At 41.6% G+C, this 26,873-nt stretch overlaps 1 protein-coding gene across 18 annotated transcripts in view; it reads left to right on the top strand.

Annotated features, from left to right (window-relative positions):
- LOC135519932 (E3 ubiquitin-protein ligase MYCBP2) overlaps nucleotides 1-26,192 on the top strand; it is a 317,195-nt gene extending 291,003 nt beyond the window's left edge. For all 18 annotated transcript variants that reach the window (XM_064945153.1, XM_064945155.1, XM_064945157.1 and 15 more), the window contains 5 exons: nucleotides 5,834-5,941; nucleotides 11,273-11,482; nucleotides 13,899-14,006; nucleotides 14,311-14,476; nucleotides 24,811-26,192. In XM_064945153.1, coding sequence (XP_064801225.1) covers nucleotides 5,834-5,941; nucleotides 11,273-11,482; nucleotides 13,899-14,006; nucleotides 14,311-14,476; nucleotides 24,811-24,926 — 708 coding nt within the window. In that variant the 3' untranslated portion in view covers nucleotides 24,927-26,192. The remainder of the gene's footprint in view (nucleotides 1-5,833; nucleotides 5,942-11,272; nucleotides 11,483-13,898; nucleotides 14,007-14,310; nucleotides 14,477-24,810) is intronic.
- The last annotated feature ends 681 nt before the right edge of the window (nucleotides 26,193-26,873 follow it).

The following is a 26,873-nucleotide window of genomic DNA, read 5'->3' on the forward strand; positions in this document are numbered from 1 at the left end:
AGGTCAGAGCACAGGGTAGGGCAGTGTGAGCAGAACCAGCGGTGTCATTTGACTTAGCAAACGAGGATCGGATGTCGTCGACCTTCTTTTCAAAATGGTTGACGAAGTCATCTGCAGAGAGGGAGGAGGGGGGGAGGAGGATTCAGGAGGGAGGAGAAGGTGGCAAAGAGCTTCCTAGGGTTAGAGGCAGATGCTTGGAATTTAGAGTGGAAGAAAGTGGCTTTAGCAGCAGAGACAGAGGAGGAAAATGTAGAGAGGAGGGAGTGAAAGGATGCCATTTCCGCTCGGCTGCCCGGAGCACTCTTCTGTGAGCTCGCAATGAGTCGTCGAGCCTACGGAGCGGGAGGGGAGGACCGAGCCGGCCTGGAGGATAGGGGACATAGAGAGTCAAAGGATGCAGAAAGGGAAGAGAGGAGGGTTGAGGAGGCAGAATCAGGAGATAGGTTGGAGAAGGTATGAGCAGAGGGAAGAGATGATAGGATGGAAGAGGAGAGAGTAGCGGGGGAGAGAGAGCGAAGGTTGGGACGGCGCGATACCATCCGAGTAGGGGCAGTGTGGGAAGTGTTGGATGAGAGCGAGAGGGCGAGGGAAAAGGATACAAGGTAGTGGTCGGAGACTTGGAGGGGAGTTGCAATGAGGTTAGTGGAAGAACAGCATCTAGTAAAGATGAGGTCGAGCGTATTGCCTGCCTTGTGAGTAGGGGGAGGTGAGAGGGTGAGGTCAAAAGAGGAGAGGAGTGGAAAGAAGGAGGCAGAGAGGAATGACTTGGGGATCGCCCAGGACTGTGAGAGGTGAGCCGTCCTCAGGAAAGGAGCTTATCAAGGCATCAAGCTCATTGATGAACTCTCCGAGGGAACCTGGAGGGCGATAAATGATAAGGATGTTAAGCTTGAAAGGGCTGGTAACTGTGACAGCATGGAATTCAAAGGAGGCGATAGACAGATGGGTAAGGGGAGAAAGAGAGAATGACCACTTGGGAGAGATGAGGATCCCGGTGCCACCACCCCGCTGACCAGAAGCTCTCGGGGTGTGCGAGAACACGTGGGCGGACGAAGAGAGAGCAGTAGGAGTAGCAGTGTTGTCTGTGGTGATCCATGTTTCCGTCAGTGCCAAGAAGTCGAGGGACTGGAGGAGGCATAGGCTGAGATGAACTCTGCCTTGTTGGCCGCAGAAGTTCCAGAGGCTACCGGAGACCTGGAACTCCACGTGGGTCGTGCGCGCTGGGACCACCAGATTAGGGTGGCCGCGGCCACGCGGTTGAGCGTTTGTATGGTCTGTGCAGAGAGGAGAGAACAGGGATAGATAGACACATAGTTGACAGGCTACAGAAGAGGCTACGCTAATGCAAAGGAGATTGGAATGACAAGTGGACTACACTTATCGAATGTTCAGAACGTTAAGCTTACGTAGCAAGAATCTTATTGACTAAAATGATTGAAATGATACAGTACTGCTGGAGTAGGCTAGCTGGCAGTGGCTACGTTGTTGACACTACACTAATCAAGTCGTTCCGTCGACTGTAATAGTTTCTACAGTGCTGCTATTCGGGGGCTAGCTGGCTAGCTAGCAGTGTTGATTACGTAACGTTACGTTAAAAGAACGACAATAGCTGGCTAGCTAACCTAGAAAATCGCCCCAGACTACACAATTGTCTTAGATACAAAGACGGCTATGTAGCTAGCTAGCTACGATCAAACAAATCAAACCGTTGTACTGTAATGAAGTGAAAAGAAAATGTGATACTAACTGTGGAGCCATAGGCGGAATGTTGACCGGGTTGTTGAAGTTCAATTCGGAGGACGTTGGCTAGCTGTTGGCAGCTAGCTAGCAGTGACTCCTACGTTAAGGACGACAAATAGCTGGCTAGCTAACCTCGGTAAATTAAGATAATCACTCTAAGTCTACACACTCTAAACTACACAATTACCTTGGATACGAAGACAGCAAAGACAACTATGTAGCTAGCTAACACTTAATCGTTGAGTGTAATAGTTTCTACAGTGCTAGTGGACGTTAGCTAGCTGCTGTGCTAGTGGACGTTAGCTAGCTGCTGGGCAGAAAGCGGTGTAGACTACGTTAGGACTCGAAATACGATAATTACGCAATTATCTTTGATACAAAGACGGCTATGTAGCTAGCTAAGAAGAAATTTCTAAGATTAGACAAATCAAACCGTTGTACTATAATGAAATGTAATGAAAAGTTATACTACCTGCGGACCGAAGTGTAGATGCGACCGCTCGCTCCAACCCATCCCATCTGTTTTGCGCTTAGTTGGACTATCATTTGTTTTTAGCAGGACAATGACCCAACACACCTCCAGGCTGTGTAAGGGATATTTGACCTCGAACAAGAGTAATGGAGTGCTGCATCAGTTGACCTGGCCTCCACAATCACCCAACCTTAACCCAATTGAGATGAGTTGGACCACAGACTGAAGGAAAAGCAAACAGCTAGTGCTCAGCATATGTGGAACTCCTTCAAGACTGTTGGAAAAGCATTCCAGGTAAAGCTGGTTGAGAGAATGCCAAGAGTGTGCAAAGCTGTCATCAAGGCAATGGATGGCTACTTTGAATAATCTAAAATATATTTGGATTTGTTTTGCACTTGTTTAGTTACTACATGGTCTTATATGTGTTATTTCATAGTTTTGATGTTTTAACTATGATGTAGAAAATAAGAAAACACTAAGAAAAACCCTTGAATGAGTAGTTGTGTCCATAGATAGATAGAGATAAAAATACAGTGGGGAGAACAAATATTTGAGACACTGCCGATTTTGCAGGTTTTCCTACTTACAAAGCATGTAGAGGTCTGTAATTTTTATCATAGGTACACTTCAACTGTGAGAGATGGAATCTGAAACAAAAATCCAGAAAATCACATTATGATTTTTAAGCAATGAATTTGCATTTTATTGCATGACATAAGTATTTGATACATCAGAAAAGCAGAACTTAATATTTGGTACAGAAACCTTTGTTTGCAATTACAGAGATCATACGTTTCCTGTAGTTCTTGACCAGGTTTGCACACACTGCAGCATGGATTTTGGCCCACTCCTCCATACAGACCTTCTCCAGATCCTTCAGGTTTCGGGGCTGTCGTTGGGCAATACGGACTTTCAGCTCCCTCCAAAGATTTTCTATTGGGTTCAGGTCTGGAGACTGGCTAGGCCACTCCAGGACCTTGAGATGCTTCTTACGGAGCCACTCCTTAGTTGCCCTGGCTGTGTGTTTCGGGTCGTTGTTATGCTGGAAGACCCAGCCACGACCCATCAATGCTCTTACTGAGAGAAGGGGGTTGTTGGCCAAGATCTTGCGATACATGGCCCTATCCATCCTCCCCTCAATACGGTGCAGTCGTCTTGTCCCCTTTACAGAAAAGCATCGTGTGTTACTAATGGTTTTCTTTGAGACTGTGGTCCCAGGTCTCTTCAGGTCATTGACCAGGTCCTGCCGTGTAGTTCTGGGCTGATCCCTCACCTTCCTCATTATCATTGATGCCCCACGAGGTGAGATCTTGCATAGAGCCCCAGACCGAGGGTGATTGACAGTCATCTTGAACTTCTTCCATTTTCTAATAATTGCGCCAACAGTTGTTGCCTTCTCACCAAGCTGCTTGCCTATTGTCCTGTAGCCCATCCCAACCTTGTGCAGGTCTACAATTTACCCCTGATGTCCTTACACAGCTCTCTGGTCTTGGCCATTGTGGAGAGGTTGGAGTCTGTTTGTTTGAGTGTGTGGACAGGTGTCTTTTATACAGGTAACGAGTTCAAACAGGTGCAGTTAATACAGGTAATGAGTGGAGAACAGGAGGGCTTCTTAAATAAAAACTAACAGGTCTGGGAGAGCCGGATTTCTTACTGGTTGGTAGGTGATCAAATACTAATGTCATAAAATAAAATTCAAATTAATTACTTAAAAATCATGCAATGTGATTTTCTGGATTTTTGTTTTAGATTCTGTCTCTTACAGTTGAAGTGTACCTATGATAAAAAATGACAGACCTCTACATGCTTTGTAAGTAGGGGGACCTGCAAAATCGGCAGTGTATCAAATACTTGTTCTCCCCACTGTGTTTGTGTGTGTGTATATATATATATATATATATCTCAGCAAAAAAAGAAACATCAAGTTTGCTAATGAGGGTGCTAATGATGTGATAATAGCCCAGTCATTGTTGAATAAGTAAACTCAAAACAAGAAATGTCCTCTCACCGTCAACTGCATTTATTTTCAACAAACTTAACATGTGTAAATATTTGTATGAACATGAGATTCAACAACTGAGACATAAACTGAACAAGTTCCACAGACATGTGACTAACAGAAATTGAATAATGTGTCCCTGAAGAAACGGGGAGGGGGTCAAAAGTAACAGTCAGTATCTGATGTGGCCACCAGCTGCATTAAGTATTGCAGTACATCTCCTCCTCATGGACTGCCCCATATTTGCCCGTTCTTGTTGTGAGAAGTTACCCCACTCGTCCACCAAGGCACCTGCAGGTTCCCGGACATTTCTGGGGGGCCCTAGCCCTCACCCTCCGATCCAACAGGTCCCAGACATGCTCAATGGGATTGAGATCCGGGCTCTTCGCTGGCCATGGCAGAACAGACATTCCTGTCTTGCAGGAAATCACTTCCAGAACGAGCAGTATGGCTGGTGGCATTGTCATGCTGGAGGGTCATGTCAGGATGAGCCTGCAGGAAGGGTACCACATGAGGGAGGAGGATGTCTTCCCTGTAACGCACCGCGTTGAGATTGCCTACATTGACAACAAGCTCAGTCCGATGATGCTGTGACACACTGCCCCAGACCATGACGGACCCTCCACTTCCAAATCGAGTACAGGCCTCGGTGTAACGCTCATTTCTTCGACGATAAACACGAATCCCACCATCACCCCTAGTGAGACAAAACCGCGACTCGTCAGTGAAGAGCACTTTTTGCCAGTCCTGTCTGGTCCAGCGACAGTGGGTTTGTGCCCATAGGCGACGTTGTTGCCGGTGATGTCTTTTGAAGACCTGCATTAATTTAAAAAGCCCTCAGTCCAGGAGCCTATCTCAGCCTATTGCGGACAGTCTGAGCACCGATGGAGGGATTGTGCATTCCTGGTGTAACTCGGGCAGTTGTTGTCATCCTGTACCTGTACCGCAGGTGTGATGTGTGTGATGTTCGGATGTACCGATCCTGTGCAGGTTTTGTTACACATGGTCTGCCACTGCGAGGACGATCAGCTGTCCGTCTTGTCTCCCTTTAGCGCTGTCTTGGGCGTCTCACAGTACGAACGTTGCAATTTATTGCCCTGGCAGTCCTCATGCCTCCTTGCAGCATACCTACACAGATGAGCAGGGACCCTGGGCATCTTTCTTTTGGTGTTTTTCAGAGTCAGTAGAAACTGTCTCTTTCGTGTCCTACGTTTTCATAACTGTGAACTTATTTGCCTACTGTCTGTAAGCTGTTAGTGTCTTAACGACCGTTCCACATGTGCATGTTTATGGTTCATTGAACAAGCATGGGAAATGGTTTATAAACCCTTTACAATTAAAGATCTGTGAATTATTTGTATTTTTACGAATGATCTTTGCAAGACAGGGTACTGAAAATGGGACGTATCTTTTTTGCTGAGTTTATATTAAAAAAAGATATTATGTTTTACCTCCCTGGAGTTCCAGATAGGTAGGATTTGAACTTGTGGGACAATTCTATTGGTTTTGTTGTTTGACAAAAAAAATCAATTTGAACCAAGGATTCTTGTTTACCTTTATGCCAAAGATGTGTTCAGATTCAAGGTCAGGTTCTGTGTGTGTGATTCTGTTTTGTTCCTCAGCTGGACTGCAGTCACGTGTTCCATCTCCAGTGTACCCGTCGTGTTCTGGACAACCGCTGGCTCGGACCCAGGATCACTTTTGGCTTCATGTCCTGCCCAATCTGCAAGGTACTATTCACCTTATGTAGCCCCACCCTCTCGACCTGAGCCATTCCAAACGTGTTTGTCCTACAACTTCCGGCCCATTGACACACAAGCAAAACCATGGTTAAATATTAAATAAATGCGTCATTATCATGTAGTATAAGCACTCTGAAGCCGACACTAGCATATTCAGCATTCCTGAAGACCTAAAATGGCAGGTTAGCTAGCTGGCTTATTAGGCCGAATCAAATGGTCGTTATCCGTACAGGCTGTATTACCTTTTAATTGAAGATCAATGCTTGAAAGGGCAAATGTTGTTAGACAGAATACCAATGACAAAAGACAGAAACTGTGCTGAAATGTTTTGATGTAGATAACATTAAGATATTTGTAGTTGGTTGTGCTCAATGATTTGTATATAGACTAGATGACTGCCACTGTGCCTCCATCTTGGAAGCTATAGAAATGCATTTATTAATCTATACATTCATTTTTGGACACATTTATTCTATTACAGACACTTTAAGCCGTTATATTATGTGGGCAAAAAAATGTAAATGTAAAAATATATTAAAAAATTCCTTAAGGAATATTGTTTTTTTATTAATAATGTTACTGTCCCCACTGCATCAAAAAAATACCTAGATATTTTTGTCCTTGAAACACTTTGTTGACTTAGTGTAGAATTCCATTCATTCCTATGGAGGACAGCTCCTACTGGGGAGTGCCAATATGGCTGACCAGTTGCTTCAAACCCAATGCATAGCATCAGCAATCCAAAGTTTATATACATCATTGGTTGTGCCAAAAAGCTAACTAGCTAACCTGCCATTTTGAATCTATGGGAATGCTAATGATGCTAATAATAATACATTTGATTTGTATGGTGCTAAAGTTATCTAAAAGCTCTCTCAGAAAAAAAATACAATTTAAAAACAACTTACATTTAGAATCAAAGCAGGTAAAAGGGATGTAGAAGTGGGTTTTATGGCTGTTTTAAAAATGTCTTAGTTGGTTCAGGGAGAGCATTCCATAGGTGAGAGGCAAGTGAGCTGAAGGCTCGGTCCTCCATAGTTCAGAGATATGTCTTGGGGACTTGAAGCAGTAGGGAGTAGCTAGAGCAGAGAGTGCGAGGAGGCTCGCTGATTGAGATGAGGTCACTGATGTATTTGTATTTATTATGGACACCCATTAGCTGCTGCCAAGCATTAGCTGCTGTCCAGCAGCTTCTCTTCCTGGAGTCCAGCAAAATTAAGGCAGTTATACATTCTTTTAAACATTAAAATACATTCACAACAGATTGCACAGCATAGTCTTCTCTCAGGCCAGCCACTACTCTACTACCACATACAGTATCGACAACATAAAATACTTGTGTGTTATCGTGTGTTCACATGCATGTGTCTGTGCCTATGTTTGTTGCTTCACAGTCCCCACTGTTCAATAAGGTGTATTTAGCGCTCTGTGTACATCCAAGGGCCAGCCATACTGCCCTGTTCTGAGCCATTTGCAATCTCTTTGTAAAGAAAAATAATAATAAATCCCTCTTTGTAGCATCTGACCACATGACTGAACAGTAGTCCAGGTGTGACAAAACTAGGGCCTGTAGGACCAGCCTTGCTGATAGTGCTGTTAAGAAGGTAGAGCAGCACTTTATCATGAACATACTTCTCCCCATCTTAGCTACTGTTGTATCAATATGTTTTGACCATAGCAGTTTACAATCCAGGGTTACTCCAAGCAGTTTAGTCACCTCAATTTGTATAATTTCAACATTATTCAGTTGATTTAGTTGAGGTTTAGGATTTAGTGAATGTTTTGTCCCAGATACAATGCTTTTAGTTTTACAAATATTTAGGACTAAGATTCCTTGCCAACCATTCTGAAACTAACTGCAGCTATTTCAGTCTCTTTAGTAGCTGACATTGAGTGTGAGGTTATTTTCCTGACACCACACTCCGAGGGCCCTCACCACCTCCCTGTAGGCCGTCTCGTCGTTGTTGGTAATCAAGCCTACCACTATAGTGTCGTCTGCAAACTTGATGATTGATTTGGAGGCGTGCATGGCCACGCAGTCATGGGTGAACAAGGGAGTACAGGAGAGGGCTGAGAACGCACCCTTGTGGTGCCCCAGTGTTGAGGATCAACTGGGTGGAGATGTTGTTTCCTAACCTCACGACCTGGGGGCGGCCCGTCAGGAAGTCCAGGACCCACTTGCCCAGGGCGGGGTCGAGACCCAGGGTCTCGAGCTTAATGAACAGTTTGGAGGGTTCTATGGTGTTAAAAGCTGAGCTGTAGTCGATGAACATCATACTTACATAGGTATTCCTCTTGTCCAGATTGGTTAGGGCAGTGTGATTGCGATTGCTTCGTCTGTGGACCTATTGCGGCGGTAAGCAAATTGGAGAGGGTCTAGGGTGTCAGGTAGGGTGGAGGTGATATGGTCCTTGATTATTCTCTCAAAGCACTTCATGATGACGGAAGTGAGTGCTACGGTGCGGTGCGATAGTCATTTAGCTCAGTTACTTGGCTTTCTTGGGAACAGGAACAGTGGTGGCCCTCTTGAAGCATGTAGGAACAGCAGACTGGGATAAGAATTGATTGAATATGTCCTTAAACACACCAGCCAGCTGGTGTGCGCATGCTCTGAGGACGCGGCTAGGGATGCCGTATGGGCCGGCAGCCTTGCGAGGGTTAACACGTTTAAATGTTTTACTCACGTTGGCTGCAGTGAAAGAGAGCCCGCAGGTTTTGGTAGCGGGTCGTGTCGGTGGCACTGTATTGTCCTCAAAGCGAGCAAAGAAGTTGTTTAGTTGGTCTGGGAGCAAGACATAGTGGTCCGCGACAGGTCAGGTTTTCTTTTTGTAGTCCGAGATTGATTGTAGACCCTGCCACATACCTCTCGTGTCTGAGCCGTTGAATTGCGGCTCTCCTTTGTCTCTATACTGACGCTTAGCTTGTTTGATTGCCTTGCAGAGGGAATAGCTACACTGTTTGTATTTAGTTATGTTTCTGGTTGCCATCACCAGGCAGTGATGTCAAAATGTCAAAATGCTATCAATGGTGCAGCTGTAGAACTTTGAGGATCAGTGGGCCCATGCCAAATCTTATCAGCCTCCTGATGGGGAAGAAGCACTTTTCACAACTGTGGTGGTGTGTTTGGACCACGATAGGTCGTTAGTGATGTGAGCACCAAGGAACATGAAACACTCGATCGTCTCCACTACAGCAAACTTAATTCGCCATTCAGACGTAGATGAACAGCGAGTACAGGAGGGGGCTAAGCACGCACAGCTTAGGGACCCCCATGTTGTGGGTCAGCGTGGCGGATGTTTTTGCCTACCCTGACCACTTTGGGACGGCCCGTCAAAGTCCAGGATCGGAATGCAGTTGGAGGTGTTTAATCCTATAGAGTCCTTAACTTAGTGATGACCTTGGAGAGCGCTATGGTGTTGAACGCTGAGCTTTATTCAATGACCAGCATTCTCATGTAGGTGTTCCTTTTGTCCAGGTGGGAAATGGCAGTGTAGAGTGCAATAGAGTTTGTGTCATCTGTGGGTCTGTTGGGGCGGTATGCAAATTGGAGTTGGTCTAGGGTTTCTGGGGTGATGGTGTTAAAGTGAGCCATGACAAGCATTTCATGGCTACAGATGTGAGTGCTACTGGGCGATAGTCATTTAGCAAAGTTACGTTGGAGTTCTAGGGCACGGGACTATGGTGTTCTCCTTGAAACATATGGGTATTACAAACTGAGTCAGGGAGAGGTTGAAAATGTCAGGGAAGACACTTGTTAGCGAATTCTCTGAGTACACGTCCTGGTAATCCGTCTGGCCCTGCGGCCTTCTGAATGTTAACCTGTTTAAAGGTCTTACTCACATTGGCTATGGAGAGCATGATCACTGAGTCGTCCAGGACAGCTGGTGCTCTCATTCATGTTCTGTGTTGCCTGCCTCGAAGCGCGCGCAAAGAAGGCATTAGGTCTAGTAGGCTCGCATCACTGAGCAGCTCGCAGCTGGGCTTCCCCCTTTGTTGTCCGTGATAGTTTGCAAGCCCTGCCACATCTGACGAGCATCAGAGCCGGTGTAGTAGGATTCAATCTTAGTCCTGTTTGATAGTTCGTCTGAGGGCATAGCGGGATTTCTTATAAGTTTCCGGGTTAGAGTCCTTTCATGGAAATCGGCGGCTCTACCCTTTATTCCAGTACGGATGTTGCCTGTAGTCCATGGCTTCTGGTTGGGATATGTACGTACAGTCATTGTGGGGACGACATCGCCAATGCACTTATTGATGAAGCCGGTGACTGATGTGGTACACACACACACATTGGATGAATGACAGAACATATTCCAGTTTGTACTGGCAAAACAGTCCTGTAGCGTAGCATCCGCATCATCTGACCACTTCCGTATTGAGCGAGTCACCTGTACATCCTGCTTTAGTTTTTGCTTGCAAGCAAGAATCAGGAGGATAGAATTATGGTCAGATTTGCTAAATGGAGGGCAAAGGAGAGCTTTGTATGCGTCTCTGTGTGTGGAGTAAAGGTGGTCTAGAGTTTCTTTTCCCTAGTTACACATGACATGCTGGTAGAAATGAGTTAAAACAGATATAAATTTGCCTGCGTTAAAGTCCCCGGCCAGTAAGAGTGCCGCTTATGGATGAGCATTTTCTTGTTTCCTTATGGCCTTATACAGCTCGTTGAGTGCAGTCTTCGTACCAGCATTGGTTTGTTGTGGTACACAGACGGCTATGAATAATATAGATGAGAACTGTCTTGGTAGCTAGTGTGGTCTACAGCTTATCATGAGGTATTCTACCTCAGGCGAGCAATAACTCGAGACTTCTTTTATATTAGACATCGCACACCAGCTGTTATTGACAAATAGACACACACCCCGCCCTCGTCTTAGCTGCTCTGTCCTGCAAATGCACGGAAAACCCAGCCAGCTCTATATTATCTGTGTCGGATAATCTTATCCCTTGACAGGGATTTGGGCCTGGTCTCCGAATTGCATTATATCCTTCGCAACGGACTCTTTGTCCAGTTTGAGGTGAGTAATCGCTGTTCTGATGTCCAGAAGCTGTTTTCGGTCATAAGAGACGGTAGCAACAACTTTGTGTACATAATAAGTTACCAACAATGCGAGAGAAAAAAATTAAAAAATGGCACAGTTGGTTAGGAGCCCGTAAAACTGCAGCCATCCCCTCCGGTGCCATTATCATGCACTTCTGATTCATTGAAATAGAAGTCCTCATCCAAAACAAGGTTAGTATTATGTTTGAACTAACATTTTGTTAAGGAGCGAAAATTGACTCATACTCCGAGACTTGACTGGACTGTTGCCTTTTTCCTCCCAGAACAAGATCAACCACTCGGTCATCAAGGACCTGCTGGACCCTATCAAGGAGCTGTTTGAGGACGTACGGAGGAAAGCTCTGATGAGAATGGAGTACGAGGGTCTGCACAAGAGCGAGGCCATCACCACGCCCGGTGCCCGCTTCCACAATGATCCGGCCGGCTTCGCAATGAACCGATACGCCTACTACGTCTGCTACAAGTGCAAGAAGGTAGGCAGAATTCGGTTTCATAATAGAATGGATCTTTCCCTTAAAGGGCTAGTTCACTTTTTTAAGTTCCAATTATTTGTATATTTAGTGTTGTCAATTTGGAAAAAATAACCTTAAACTTCAAAATAAGGAATAATATCTTTATCCCCTAGTGTCTGTCTGCGCCCCCCGCGGAATAAAAACATGGTTTAACTTCAGCTCAGTGTACCTCGACTGTGAAAAATTGGCAAAGTTTGTGTTGATTATCCCTGTTTCCAGTGTGTCCGCCAAGATGGGATTCTTTCTCCAAAACAGATTAAAGACTGCCTTCTTAAGGACAAAGTAACAAAGCTGCTCCAAGGGCCAACAGCAGCGGCTCACTTTGAAAAGGCCAGGGTCCGCCACAAACTCAAGTAAATTAGTGGCATAATTATTATGTTCATCAGGTCCAGTCCTAGCAGTTCTGCTGCCGCCCTGGGCAAGATCAACATATGCAGCCCCTATGTCATGTATAGTTTAAATATTTGGAATGGATTGATAGACTAGAGTAAAGTAATGATGTATATCATATTATTCAGTAGCACTTGGAAATGAAACCATCGTTGCCAACTATTCACAACTATAACCTTAACCTAATTCTTCTAACCTGCTACGAAAAGTCAAATCTGACGTTAATTTGACATAAGCTTGGATCCCTTTTAGCCATGACCGGCCAGCCCTTGTGTTCATAGACAGCCATATTTTGTTATTTATTAGGACTAATTAAAATGTTCATGCCTAGGCTAAATTAAATTAGAGAGACCTAGATTTGTATTTGAAAACAGCTGTGTTTTATTTATTTATTAAAATGTTCATACAATAGGACATGTTGTTCACAAAATTATATGATACAAATATTATATTTTTAAGTTTTATACTGTGTAGGTCAAATCAAATTTATTTATATAGCCCTTCATACATCAACTGGTATCTCAAAGCGCTGTACAGAAACAAGGTGACTTGTTCTAAATGATAAATGTTTTTTTGTTTTTTTATCATATTAATTTATGATTTATAGCAGGGATGAAGAGGCGCAATGTTTTGTTTTTCAATAAAACGCTAATTTCTATTCTGTTAAGATGAATGACAATGTAAATGTGATTTTGAGCACTGTGGGTCAAATCAAAGTTTATTTGTCACGTGCTCCGAATACAACAGGTGTAGGTAGACCTTACTGTGAAATGCTTACTTACAGGCTCTAACCAATATTGCAAAAAAAGGTATTAGGTGGACAATAGGTAAGTAAAGAAATAAAAGAACAGTAAAAAGACAGGCTATATACAGTAGCGAGGCTACATACAGACACCGGTTAGTCACGCTGATTGAGGTAGTATGTAGATATGGTTAAGGTGACTATGCATATATGATGAACAGAGAGTAGCAGTAGCGTAAAAGAGGGGGTGGTGGGTAGCAGGACACAATGCAGATAGCCCGGGTAGCCATTTTATTTGGGGTGGACGTCCTAATACTTTACCTACCCAATGCATATGGATGTCCAGTAAATTTCTCAAATGTCCGGTAGATTCAAATCTTGCCGGTCGCATTGTTCGCTGCCAAATTTTCCTAACTGAAACCCTGATGTGGAAGTAATTTAGTACCCTCCAAAAAGGGGGTTAATTATGGGTAATACATTTTTTTAGAGTAATTTCCTGATATTTCTTATATATCTCAGATGTAGGACAGACACTTTTAAAACAAAATGTATTTTGATGTATTTTTGGACAATCTGTTTTTCCAGGTATGAGTATTTTCTGAATCATATATCACTAGGCTTTGGGATAGTTAAAAGGCCAGTGCCAGAGGACCTGAGGGACCTACTGGGTACATAATTCAAAAGCATACAGTAAATTCAAAAAGTACCAGACCCCTAGACTTTTCCACATTTTTGTTATGTTACAGCCTTATTGTAAAATGGATTTTCTCATCAATCTACACATAGTATCCCATAACGAAAAACCAAACGTTAGCAAATGTATAAAAAATAAAGATACCTTGTTGACATAAGTATTCAGACAAAGCAACAAATTATTATTATTTTTTGTCATTATGGAGTATTGTGTGTAGATTGAATACTTTCCGAACGCACTGTATTTCTTCTATACACTAATAACAGTAAGGCCAAATTCAATGTTTCAGCAAGTATTTTTTTAAATATATTTTGGGAATACCTAAAATACCTAAAATTCCATATCAAATTGCCAAATGATCCTTTGTCTGACCATCTTAAAACAATTGCATATGTTAGTTTAGGCATAGACTCTTAAGGATTAACTTGTGAGAATACAGTAGCAACAGGCATATATTTCCCCTACATGGAATATATTTCGCAGAGGTCCTTCAGTCAGTTTCGCTTGTCTCTAACTACTTTTAAATGGCCCATTCCCTTCCTCTGTTGCAGGCGTACTTTGGGGGAGAGGCGCGCTGTGACGCGGAGGCAGGACAGGGAGACGACTACGACCCCAGCGAGCTGATATGTGGAGCATGCTCAGATGTGTCCAGGGCACAGGTGGGTGGAGGACAAGGTCCAGCGAAGGCCTTAGGGCATTGACTCCATTGGGCTGTGTAACCAATACATTGCTGAATACTTGGTAGTATCCAAGTTTGTATAGTGGGACACATCTTGACACTTTAACTCCTGACTCTATCACTTAAAATTAAGACATTCTTTTTCAAATAATACGATTTATTGTCCATTTCAATATAAATTAATTTTGTAATCTCAGCAATACATTTTAAATACTAAATACACAAAATCAATACATTTTTATACAATACAATTGACACACTATGCATCCATGTTCTGTCTGCAGATGTGTTCCAAGCACGGGACAGACTTTCTGGAGTACAAATGCCGTTACTGCTGCTCGGTGGCTGTTTTCTTCTGCTTCGGCACCACTCACTTCTGTAACGCCTGCCATGATGACTTCCAGAAGATGACCAGTGTGCCCAAGGAGGAGCTGCCTCACTGTCCTGCAGGTACTGACTTACCTTGCAAAATGCATCATCATAACATAAGTTTTTGCTCTGTAAGGTAAGTGCTCCATCTTAACTTGACTGCTGATATGCATACTTCTTCGGGATTGTATTTAAAAGTAAACAAATTTAACTAAATACTGAACAAAACACTGAAAGATTGCTTGTGAGTGTAGTATTCCTTTAAGCCCTTAGCTCCTTTAAGGAGCATATCAAGCCGTTGTCAAATGTCCTCCATTTCACTCGGTACGGGGCAAGTTTTAGTTGTTGCCACAGTTGAAGCACCAGGTATGCAACCAGACAACCGGACCAATACCCTATTTATCTATTCAGTTATATACTTACCCGTTATTTATAACCAGGAACGTTGATTTAGCGCCTATTTACGATAGTATCTTCTGGCCGGGGAGCTTTGTTAAGAGCCTCAACACTTGCTCTAAACATTAACATGCATCGCTTGCGGTACGGTTTTAGAAACATAAGGAATGCATCTTTCGTATCAGTGAGAATTAATTTAAAAACAAAAGGTTAAGAGGCGACTACCAGTGCTAATTAGCTATCTGTGTCCGAACACCTGTGTGTAAACGGTCCCCACACCTAATGCGTGTTGTCACTGAAAAATACTGTCCGCTGCAACTTTGTTAATACCACTTAAAACCAGGCAAGATGCCGTCCTGAACACAATGGTGCAAAATCACCTCAAGATAAATACGTAATATTCAATATCAGTAAGTTAGACCAAATTTTAGCACTTCCTACCAGACTCACATTATCCTCTAGCATCGAGCAATCCCGTATCCTGGAGCGTAATCATAGCCTCAAGCTCATTAGCATAACGCAACGTTAACTATTCATGAAAATCGCAAATGAAATAAATATATTGGCTCACAAGCTTAGCCTTTTGTTAACCTCTTGAAACTCTAGGGGCGCTATATCATTTTTGGATAAAAAGACGTGCCCGTTTTAAGCGCAATATTTTGTCACAAAAAGATGCTCGACTATGCATATAATTGATAGCTTTGGAAAGAAAACACTCTGACGTTTCCAGAACTGCAAAGATATTCTCTGTGCGTGCCCTAGAACGTGAGCTACAGGCAAAACCAAGATGAAACGGCATCCAGGAAATCAGCAGGATTTTTGAGGCTCCGTTTTCCATTGTCTCCTTATATGGCTGTGAATGCGAGAGGAATGAGCCTGCCCTTTCTGTCGTTTCCCCAAGATGTCTGCAGCATTGTGACGTATTTGTAGGCATATCATTGGAAGATTGACCATAAGAGACCACATTTACCAGGTGTCCGCCCGGTGTCCTGCGCCGAAATTGGTGCGCAAACCTCAGCTGCAAGTATTTTTCCATGGAATTCAGAGAAGAAAGCAGGCTTCCACGAACGATATATCAATGAAGAGATATGTGAAAAAACACCTTGAGGATTGATTCCAAACAACGTTTGCCATGTTTCGGTTGATATTAGGATTAATTCGGAAAAAGTTTGACGTTGTTGGTGACTGAATTTTCGGTTCGTTTCGGTAGCCAAATGTGATGTACAAAACGGAGCGATTTCTCCTACACAAAGATTCTTTCAGGAAAACTGAACATTTGCTATGTAACTGAGAGTCTCCTCATTGAAAACATCCGAAGCTCTTCAAAGGTAAATGATTTTATTTATTTGGTTATCTGGTTTTTGTGAAAATGTTGCGTGCTAAATGCTACACAAAATGCTAAGCTAGCTTAGCATACTCTTACACAAATTAGTGAATTGCTATGGTTCAAAAGCATATTTTGAAAATCTGAGATGACAGTGTTGTTAAGAAAAGGCTAAGCTTGAGAGCAGGCGCTGTAACACTGTCATCTCAGATTTTCAAAATATGCTTTTCAACCATAGCTACACAAGCATTTGTGTAAGAGTATTGATAGCTAGCATAGCATTAAGCCTAGCATGCAGCAGGCAACATTTTCACAAAAACAGGAAAAGCATTCAAATAAAATCATTTACCTTTGAAGAACTTCCGATGTTTTCAATGAGGAGACTCTCAGTTCGATAGCAAATGTTCAGTTTTTCCAAAAAGATTATTTGTGTAGGAGAAATCGCTCCGTTTTGTTCATCATGTTTGGCTAAGAAAAAAACCAGAATATTCAGTCATTACAACGCCAAACTTTTTTCCAAATTAACTCCATAATATCGACAGAAACATGGCAAACGTTGTTTAGATTCAAGCCTCAAGGTGTTTTTCACATATCTATTCGATGATAAATCAATCGTGGCAGTTGCCTTTCTCCTCTGAACCTAATGGAAGAGTGGACGCAGCTGGAGATTGCGCAATAATTCCGACGGAGGACCCCAAGTAGGACACCTGGTAAATGTAGTCTCTTATGGTCAATCGTCCAATGATATGCCTACAAATACAGTGCCTTGCGAAAGTATTCGGCCCCCTTGAACTTTGCGACCTTTTGCCACATGTCAGGCTTCAAACATAAAGATATAAAACTGTATTTTTTTGTGAAGAATCAACAACAAGTGGGACACAATCATGAAGTGGAACGACATTTATTGGATATTTCAAACTTTTTTAACAAATCAAAAACTGAAAAATTGGGCGTGCAAAATTATTCAGCCCCTTTACTTTCAGTGCAGCAAACTCTCTCCAGACGTTCAGTGAGGATCTCTGAATGATCCAATGTTGACCTAAATGACTAATGATGATAAATACAATCCACCTGTGTGTAATCAAGTCTTCGTATAAATGCACCTGCACTGTGATAGTCTCAGAGGTCCGTTAAAAGCGCAGAGAGCATCATGAAGAACAAGGAACACACCAGGCAGGTCCGAGATACTGTTGTGAAGAAGTTTAAAGCTGGATTTGGATACAAAAAGATTTCCCAAGCTTTAAACATCCCAATGAGCACTGTGCAAGCGATAATATTGAAATGGAAGGAGTATCAGACCACTGCAAATCTACCAAGACCTGGCCGTCCTTCTAAACTTTCAGCTCATACAAGGAGAAGACTGATCAGAGATGCAGCCAAGAGGCCCATGATCACTCTGGATGAACTGCAGAGATCTACAGCTGAGGTGGGAGACTCTGTCCATAGGACAACAATCAGTTGTATATTGCACAAATCTGGCCTTTATGGAAGAGTGGCAAGAAGAAAGCCATTTCTTAAAGATATCCATAAAAAGTGTCGTTTAAAGTTTGCCACAAGCCACCTGGGAGATACACCAAACATGTGGAAGAAGGTGCTCTGGTCAGATAAAACCAAAATTGAACTTTTTGGCAACAATGCAAACCGTTATGTTTGGCGTAAAAGCAACACAGCTCATCACGCTGAACACACCATCCCCACTGTCAAAAATGGTGGTGGCAGCATCATGGTTTGGGCCTGCTTTTCTTCAGCAGGGACAGGGAAGATGGTTAAAATTGATGGGAAGATGGATGGAGCCAAATACAGGACCATTCTGGAAGAAAACCTGATGGAGTCTGCAAAAGACCTGAGACTGGGACAGAGATTTGTCTTCCAACAAGACAATGATCCAAAACATAAAGCAAAATCTACAATGGAATGGTTCAAAAATAAACATATCCAGGTGTTAGAATGGCCAAGTCAAAGTCCAGACCTGAATCCAATCGAGAATCTGTGGAAAGAACTAAAAACTGCTGTTCACAAATGCTCTCCATCCAACCTCACTGAGCTCAAGCTGTTTTGCAAGGAGGAATGGGAACAAATTTCAGTCTCTCGATGTGCAAAACTGATAGAGACATACCCCAAGCGACTTACAGCTGTAATCGCAGCAAAAGGTGGCGCTACAAAGTATTAACTTAAGGGGGCTGAATAATTTTGCACGCCCAATTTTTCAGTTTTTGATTTGTTAAAGATGTTTGAAATATCCAATAAATGTTGTTCCACTTCATGATTGTGTCCCACTTGTTGTTGATTCTTCACAAAAAAATACAGTTTTATATCTTAATGTTTGAAGCCTGAAATGTGGCAAAAGGTCGCAAAGTTCAAGGGGGCCGAATACTTTCGCAAGGCACTGTATGTCACAATGCTGCAGACACCTTGGGGAAACGACAGAAAGTGTAGGCTCATTCCTGGTGCATTCACAGCCATATAAGGAGACATTGGAACACAGCGCATTCAAAATCTGGCTCATTTCCTATATGAAATGTCATCTTGGTTTCGCCTGTAGCATTAGTTCTGGGGCACTCACAGACAATATCTTTGCAGTTTTGGAAACATCAGAGTGTTTTCTTTCCAAAGCTGTCAATTATATGCATAGTCGAGCATCTTTTCGTGACAAAATATCTTGTTTAAAACGGGAACGTTTTTTTATCCAAAAATTAAAAGAGCGCACCCTATATCGAAGAAGTTAAGCATCTCCAATCCAAAATCAAATCTAGAACACAACATCCTTCATTCATCCTTGACTTCGGTGATGTCATTTACAAAATAGCTTCCAACACTCTACTCAGCAAATTGGATGCAGTCTATCACAGTGCCATCCGTTTTGACACCAAAGCCTCATATACTTCCCACCACTGCGACCTGTATGCTCTCGTTGGTTTGCCCTCACTTCATATTTGTCGCCAAGCCCACTGGCTCCAGGTCATCTGTAAGTCTTTGCTAGGTAAAGCCACGCCTTATCTCAGCTCACTGGTCACCATAGCAGCACACACCTGTAGCATGCGCTCCTGCAGGTATATTTCACTGGTCACCCCCAAAGCCAACTCCTCCTTCGGCACCTTTCCTTCCAGTTCTCTGCTGCCCATGACTGGAACTAATTGCAAAAATCACTAAAGCTGGAGTCTTATATCTCCCTTGCTAACTTTAAGCACCAGCTATCAGAACAGCTTACAGATCATTGCACCTGTACACAGCCCATCCAACCAACTACCTACCTCATCCCCATATTGTTTTATTTTTTTGCTCCTTTGCACCCCAGTATCTCTACTTGCACATTCATCTTCTGCACATCTATCGTGTTTAATTGCTAAATTGTCATTATTTTGCCACTATGACCTATTTATTGGCTTACCTCCCTAATCTTACTACATTTGCACACACTGTATATTGACTTTTCTATTGTGTTATTGACTGTACATTTGTTTATCCCATGTGTAACTGTGTTTGTGTCGCACTGCTTGCTTTATCTTGGCCAGGTCGCAGTTGTAAATGAGAACTTGTTCTCAACTGGCCTACCTGGTTAAATAAAGGTGAAAAAATATATACATATATATACTCGGGGTTAATTACATTCAATCTGAATAATAACACAAAACAAATCATAAGGCTAGAGAAATGTATTGACAAATATAACGAAAACAAGCAACACTCAAACATGACGGAGAGTAAACGTGGAGAATCAATATCGAAAAAGAAACGCGACTCTTCCGCAGATACAAACAATTTATGCTTTTCACCACTTGGGACTGGTAAGTGTGGGAAGTGATCTGTTAAAGTTGATAAATGACAAACTGGGCATACTTGAATTAGTCAGTAAGGATATAAAGGATTTGAAGGTGAGCCTTGAAATGAGTGACGAAAGAGCTCCGATAATAGAGAAAGAAACTAAGCTAAAAGTGGACAGTCAGTAAGATAGAAATGGATGTTAATGAACTTAAAAATAACATAATTCTGAGAGAAGCCTTACTAGACATAGACTAGATCTATGAGAGAACCTGGTACTTACTGGTATCCGAGAGAGAGGAGAAGTTGCCGAAAACGTAGTGAAGGAATTCTTTCTTACAGTGCTTCAAATCCCACTCGATGCTGTCGATAAAATCCAACTCAAACATATACACTGTTTTGGACAGAGGACAGAGATATGAGCGTCCAATTGTCCAAAAACACAGCAAATAGAAGGCACAGTATGTGTATATGTGTGGATGTATTGTGGTGGTGTGGTGTGTTTTTTGGTGTTTGGAAAAGTGTGGCGTTGAGTGAGGAAGGAAATGGTTGCATATCCCAGAACCAATGTATGTCTGTGAGCAAGGGTTGGGAGAGAGCTTTGCATTTTGTGCAGATGAGGGATATACATTTTAAAATAAATTATACATCTAATGTATTTATTTAATGTCTTGTCATAATGGAACAGTCCACAACCCTTTACCCTAGACACCCACCTGAATTACCCATACACTGAAGAGAAGACCTTATCTGTTTTATGGGCCTGCTGTAAGCTGCCTGTATGCAGCCGAAACAGAAAGATAAATGCAGTCAGAGACCTACTCGAGCAGTACCGCCCCTCAATTTTCTGAGCCTGCCTGGCAGGGTTGGTCCGACAAAGCAAGGGCCCCCTGATGGGTGAGCATAATATACAAGGAAATTCTCAAAGCTGCTAATGAGAACATTGACGACCTTGTACCTAGCCGGTGTAGATTCCGATAGGGTATCCCCACCCAGGTTGTGGCAGTGCTGGCAACACAGGCTGTCATAACCCATGGGGAGGGGGTCACACTCGGACAATCAGAGATGTGACATACTATTGTGGCCCTTGTGGCACAAAATCAAAGGTCTGACTGCACAGAGATGCTTGGGGAAATGGTCACAACTTGGGACCAGCGTGTGTGTGTTTCAGGGGAACGGGTTGGATCTGATCTCCATCACCTATGACTTGACAATGGTTAATCAAATCTCACATTTTTGCCAGCTGTAACGATATGCATTCATAGATCAGGTCCTTTCTTGAGTTGGGCTCTGGGATATAACAACCGTTGAGCATCTGAGTTTATGGTTGAGTGTGTGTGTTTTTCCACATCTGTTGCAAGAGACAATATAGGAGGAATCACAATAAAATAATTGCTTGACAAAAATGTAATGTAATGCAAAGGCAATCCTGGTAAAAGGTAGCAATCCTTTACACAAACCGCCGACATTATTACGCATATTAATTGGAAATGAAGATACGTGGGATATTTGAATATATATATATATATATATATATTTATTATAGCGATATATAAAACAAATTGAGGTGAAAGCATTGGAAATAATTTTAGCGGGTGATCTGTTCTGTGGGTGGCACTGTGTGCTCTTTTCAAAGGATGTGTCCTGGCCTTTCGGGTGGCTTGGGGTCTGGGGGTGGTTTCCCGGTCACTGGGATGACAGCCCAACTTGGGAGGGGCTTTGACGGGTGGAGTAGTGGAGAACAATTGGAGGCTTACTTAGTAGCAATGCAGATATCATGGTACAGCTATATGGGCACTCAATCACTATGGATTTTTTATGGTAAATTTACAAACATATATTATGATGAATAGATATGAAACTTGTATCTCATTATGGTAAATGGTGCAAAGTATAGCCAGTTATAATTGTAATGGCATAGCAGATAATAAGAAAATGACAATATTTACCTTGCTCAAAGAGAAGGAATATAATATCTATTGTTTACAGGAAACTCATTCAACAATTTTAGATGAAGGTGAGTGGAAAATAGACTGGGGGGATGAAATATACTTCATTCATGGGCAAAGAAACTCAAAAGGCTTGATTATATTAATTAACAGTCATTTTGATCCGGATGTGCAAATTGTCCAAACAGATACGTAAGGTAAATGGATGGTTTTAAATATGTTATTGGACCATAAACAGATATGGCTCAATAACCTTTACGGACCAAATAATGATGATCCACGCTTCTTTGAAAATATATATATGTCACGAGAATTTTCAATCCCAATGATAACTGACAATCAATAGCTCTGACCAATCCCCGAGATCTGTAAGACCATGGGTTTAATAATAATTAGTCAGACTCAGCTTATGCAAAAGGATAGTACAGTTTATTCACAAGAACGTTCTAAAGTCCATTATACAAAGACATCCATTTTATAGCTGCGCACATACTTCCACACAAACAGTAGATATCCTACGCACATACTTCCACACAAACAGTAGGTATCCTACGCACATACTTCCACACAAACGGTAGGTATCCTACGCACATACTTCCACACAAACAGTAGGTAACCTACGCACATACTTCCACACAAACAGTAGGTAACCTACGCACATACTTCCACACAAACAGTAGGTATCCTACGCACATACTTCCACACAAACAGTAGGTGAGTTTTATCTATAGTTCTCACCACTGTGGATCACTACCCAGCCGACAGTTCCATTCCCCCGAGATTAGGGAAACCTTGAGAAATACTCCCTATGCTCTCATAGGTTCCTCTGAGGCCTAGCCAGGTCAGTTCAAACACAGTTTTAATTGTTCTTTGGTATTTTCCTTCGGTCCCCACATACAAGTTCAAATCCTGAGCTACGCCTTGCTCAGACAGTCTGTGTTTTTCCACTATACAGATACATTGTTTAACCTAAATCTGACTAAAACTACACACATCATCAGATTATAATGTTATGATTCTAATCAATTTCATACAGTTATAGGGTTTCAGAGTGGAATTATTTTATCATCTTTCAACATATGCATTATTTTATCAATATAATAAATGATCAACCCTGTAAGCAATATAAAACTCTATTATTATGGTTGGAGATGATAATATTGTTTTAAATACCTCAATGAACAGCAGAGGAAATCACAATACAAACTATCACCCTCATGCCCTTAATCATGAATGTCATGGATATATTGGAACTAGTTGATATATGGAGGCTTAAATATCCTGACCTCATGAGATATACATGGCGGAGGCTCAATGAAGCTAGTCGTCTTGACTTGTTTCTCATGTCATTCTCATTGGCACCAAAAGGGAAAAAAGTGTTGATAGGGAATAGAATGTGGTAGGACCATCAGATAATGGGCATATACATTACTTGTACTGAATTTCCACGTGGGCGAGGATATTGGACATTTAATCAAAGGATGATAATTTGTTTTTAACTAGGACAGAAGAATTTATAACTGAATTTTTCCAACATAACATAGTTACAGCAAATCTGCTTATTGTATGGGACACTTTTTAAATATGCCTTTAGAGGTCATGCAAGTCAGTACTTATCTCTAAAACCAAAGTACTGGACTGGGGACAGCAAGGAGTTATCAAGCCAGGTAGTGGTGATGTGGATATACTCTGTAACATATCCTGAAATGATCTTACTCCAATATATTTGAATAAATAATTAGCAAAAATAGATAAGATCTTGCTACCATGGAAAGGTAAATACCTTTCTATTTGTGGAAAATCACCCTAATTAACTCTTTAGTCATATCACAGTTTACTTATTTGCTTATGGTCTTGCCTACATCTAGCGAACCGTTTCTTTTATTATATGAGAAAAAAAGATTACATTTTATTTAGAACGGCAAGCCAGACAAATTTAAACGGGCCTATTGACATAATGAATATGAATTTTATAAAATATTAAAGCAGTAGACCTCTCACTAAAGGCTTCAGTCGAACAAAAGTTATACTTAAATCCGAACTGGTTCTCTAGCAAATTAGAAGGAATGTGTCACCCTATGTTCAAAAAAGGCCTTTTTCCATTTATTGAGATTACAACCTCGCACTTTCAGTTATTTGAAAAGGAAATAATCTCCCAAATATTGCTATTTTTAAAACAAGGCATAGAAAGTTGGTTGCAATTTCAATGTAGTCCACCAGAAACGACCGAACAAATAATACAACAAATATTGTGGTTAAACTCAAATATACTAATTGATAAATAAATAAAAAATCATTTAACCTTTATGTAACTAGGCAAGTCAGTTAAGGACAAATTGTTATTTACAATGACGACCTTGGAACAGTGGGTTAACTGCCTTTTTCAGAGGCAGAACGATAGATTTTTACCTTGTCAGCTCGGAGATTTGATCTGGCAACTTTTCGGATACTGGCCCAACGCTCTAACCACTAGACTACCTGCCGTCGAAGATTAAGTGTAATCTTTGTAAATGATATCATAAATACGACTAGAGTTATGTCATACATGCAGCTAACTAAAACATATGGAAATGTCTGCTCTACCCAAAATTACAACCAACTAATTGCGGCATTACCACAAAAATGGAAGAGGAAAGTGGAAGAGGGAAAAAGTAAGGAACTTGTCTGTTGGCCCTGCATTAAAGGCCATAGTTGGTTAAACAAAATTAAATTGTGATGAGTAAAAAACTATACCAGTTTAATTTAAGGACCAAAAAATTGACAGCCTTGCCATATAGATTGCAAAATAGTTGGGAAGAGACATACCGATTCCATGGCACATGGTTTATGAATTGATACGCAAACGACGCCAGATTCGAAATACTTTTTCAAGTAAATTATTCTACAGAATTCTTAAAACCAACAGAATGACTAAGCTGGAATCAAATGTTTTCCCTCAGATAAAGTATTTCAAGCCAAATTCCTCATTGTTCCCCTTCCATCCCCAGGTCCCAAAGGCAAGCAGTTGGAGGGGACGGAGTGCCCCTTACACGTGGTTCACCCACCCACCGGCGAGGAGTTTGCCCTGGGCTGTGGAGTGTGCAGGAACGCCCATACCTTCTAAAATCACCCAATTCTGAAAACCCAGAGACCTGTACCGAACACTCGTTCTTCTTCTGTGACTGCAGGCTGTTGGCCCAGCCTGTCAAGTATTTCCTCGTGTTGGCTCTTGTTGTCAGGTGGCCATGGACACTGTTTCAGGTATTTCTAACGTACCCAAGAGTCCCAAGTTGTGCTCTTCGACATACCAATCAAAGTCTTCAAGGCTTTACTACAAAAAGAGCTCTGTGGATTCCAGAGGAAACTCCCATGTAAAAAAAAATATTATTAGTATTATTTTTTTTTTTACTTGTGACATTTTTGCATGCGGCCGTTGTAACCCCTCGGCTTCCATAGACGTTGCACACCTCCCCGATCACTGAAGTGTAAAAAAGTATTTAAAAATTGTATATGAAATACATTTTGCTTAGGCAACTGTGGATGGACTTGGATATATAAAAGGAAAAAAATGTGACAGGCCTTATTTCCAGCTTCCTAACTATGAATTCTAAATATTGTTGTATGTAAACAGACTTTTTTTCTCGTAATCCTGTACAGTATTCTCTCCACTGTCGCGTGCATCAGGGGACAACAACAAAAAAAGAGGAGAATTCTGATGAGGGGGTGAAAAAGTGTACGATTTATCTAATCTTGTATATAATGATAGTATCCAAAATAGCTGTATTCCGAAGTTGCTACTCTACACTTCAGTTTCGTTTGATATTCTGGGTTATGTTTTGAGCCAGAACTTTTAATGAAGTGCAATACTGAGTGTGCCTCCTATCTTGCAGCAGTTTAACCTATGGAATGTATGTCAATAAAAGCCACTGTACTTTTTTATACAGTGATAAACACAGTCGTGTATTACCCCAATTCAAAATGTCAGATCACTTATGTTCTCTGAAAATGCAGCGGATCCCAGCGTCTTCAGTGTATGAAGGTTGATTGATGTGAACCCTTTTTTTAGTTCCTCAATTAGACAAATAACGTGGTGGTACAAACCTTTTTTCTGTCTTTTTTTTTAAACAACTGAGAAGGTGATTATGCTATAGGCTACCATTGTATTGTAAAGGAGTGCTAACTGAACGTGTTGGGGGCCAGTCTTCTTCACCAAATATAAAAAATAATTGTGATTCTGTAATGCTTCTCCATCATTAGGAGGCAGGCGGGACATGGGGGTTTGAGAGAAAAAACAAACAGCTGCTGTTATAAAAGCTTAATACTTGTGATTCTGTATCTGTGATGGATGGAGTTGAATGGTAATAAACCAGGTTCTCTGTTTCGCAAGGTACATTCAAGCTGACTCCTGTGTGTTTATTTCACCGGGTTATAGTTTTACCACACCAATGAAAGTCATTTCATGCACTATACTGCTGAGACAGTCATCACCACATGTATTTGGAAAGTGATGCTAGCTAATGTTTTTAATTTGGCTCTGGTTTGTTTTGCCCAATAGTAACTAAATGGTGAATGATGACTGGAGTAATTTTCTTTCGAAGTGAGTAGATAACATGTTTCTGAACACTAACGCTACTAAATAAATCCTGATAATGCCATGATTAAGAAAAATCATGAATTAATCATGAATAATGATGAGTGAGAAGGTTACAGAGGCTACAACAAAACTTGCTAATCTCTCCTTATTACCAGTAACAGGGGATCTTAGCTTTTGGGGGGATCTTTGTCTCTAACTTTATTTTTCATCGTTATTCACAATTTATTTGCAAGTCCATCATCTAATCTTACAATAAATGTGACTCCAAAATGACAAGACATTATTCCCTATTCAGTTCCTATTGGGTAAAAATATAGGTTGACTGCCTAATATGAAACAAATATCAAATCCAAAATTCTGGAATATAGACAAATTATATATTTTTTGCTTCACTGTCCAAATACATCTGGTGTTGACTGTAATGTAGAGAATATGAATTGCCAGTTATTATTACTATTAACTGCTGCACAGTTTTAC

The sequence above is a fragment of the Oncorhynchus masou genome, chromosome 29, assembly GCF_036934945.1.
Source record: "Oncorhynchus masou masou isolate Uvic2021 chromosome 29, UVic_Omas_1.1, whole genome shotgun sequence".
Classification (NCBI taxonomy): domain Eukaryota; kingdom Metazoa; phylum Chordata; class Actinopteri; order Salmoniformes; family Salmonidae; genus Oncorhynchus; species Oncorhynchus masou.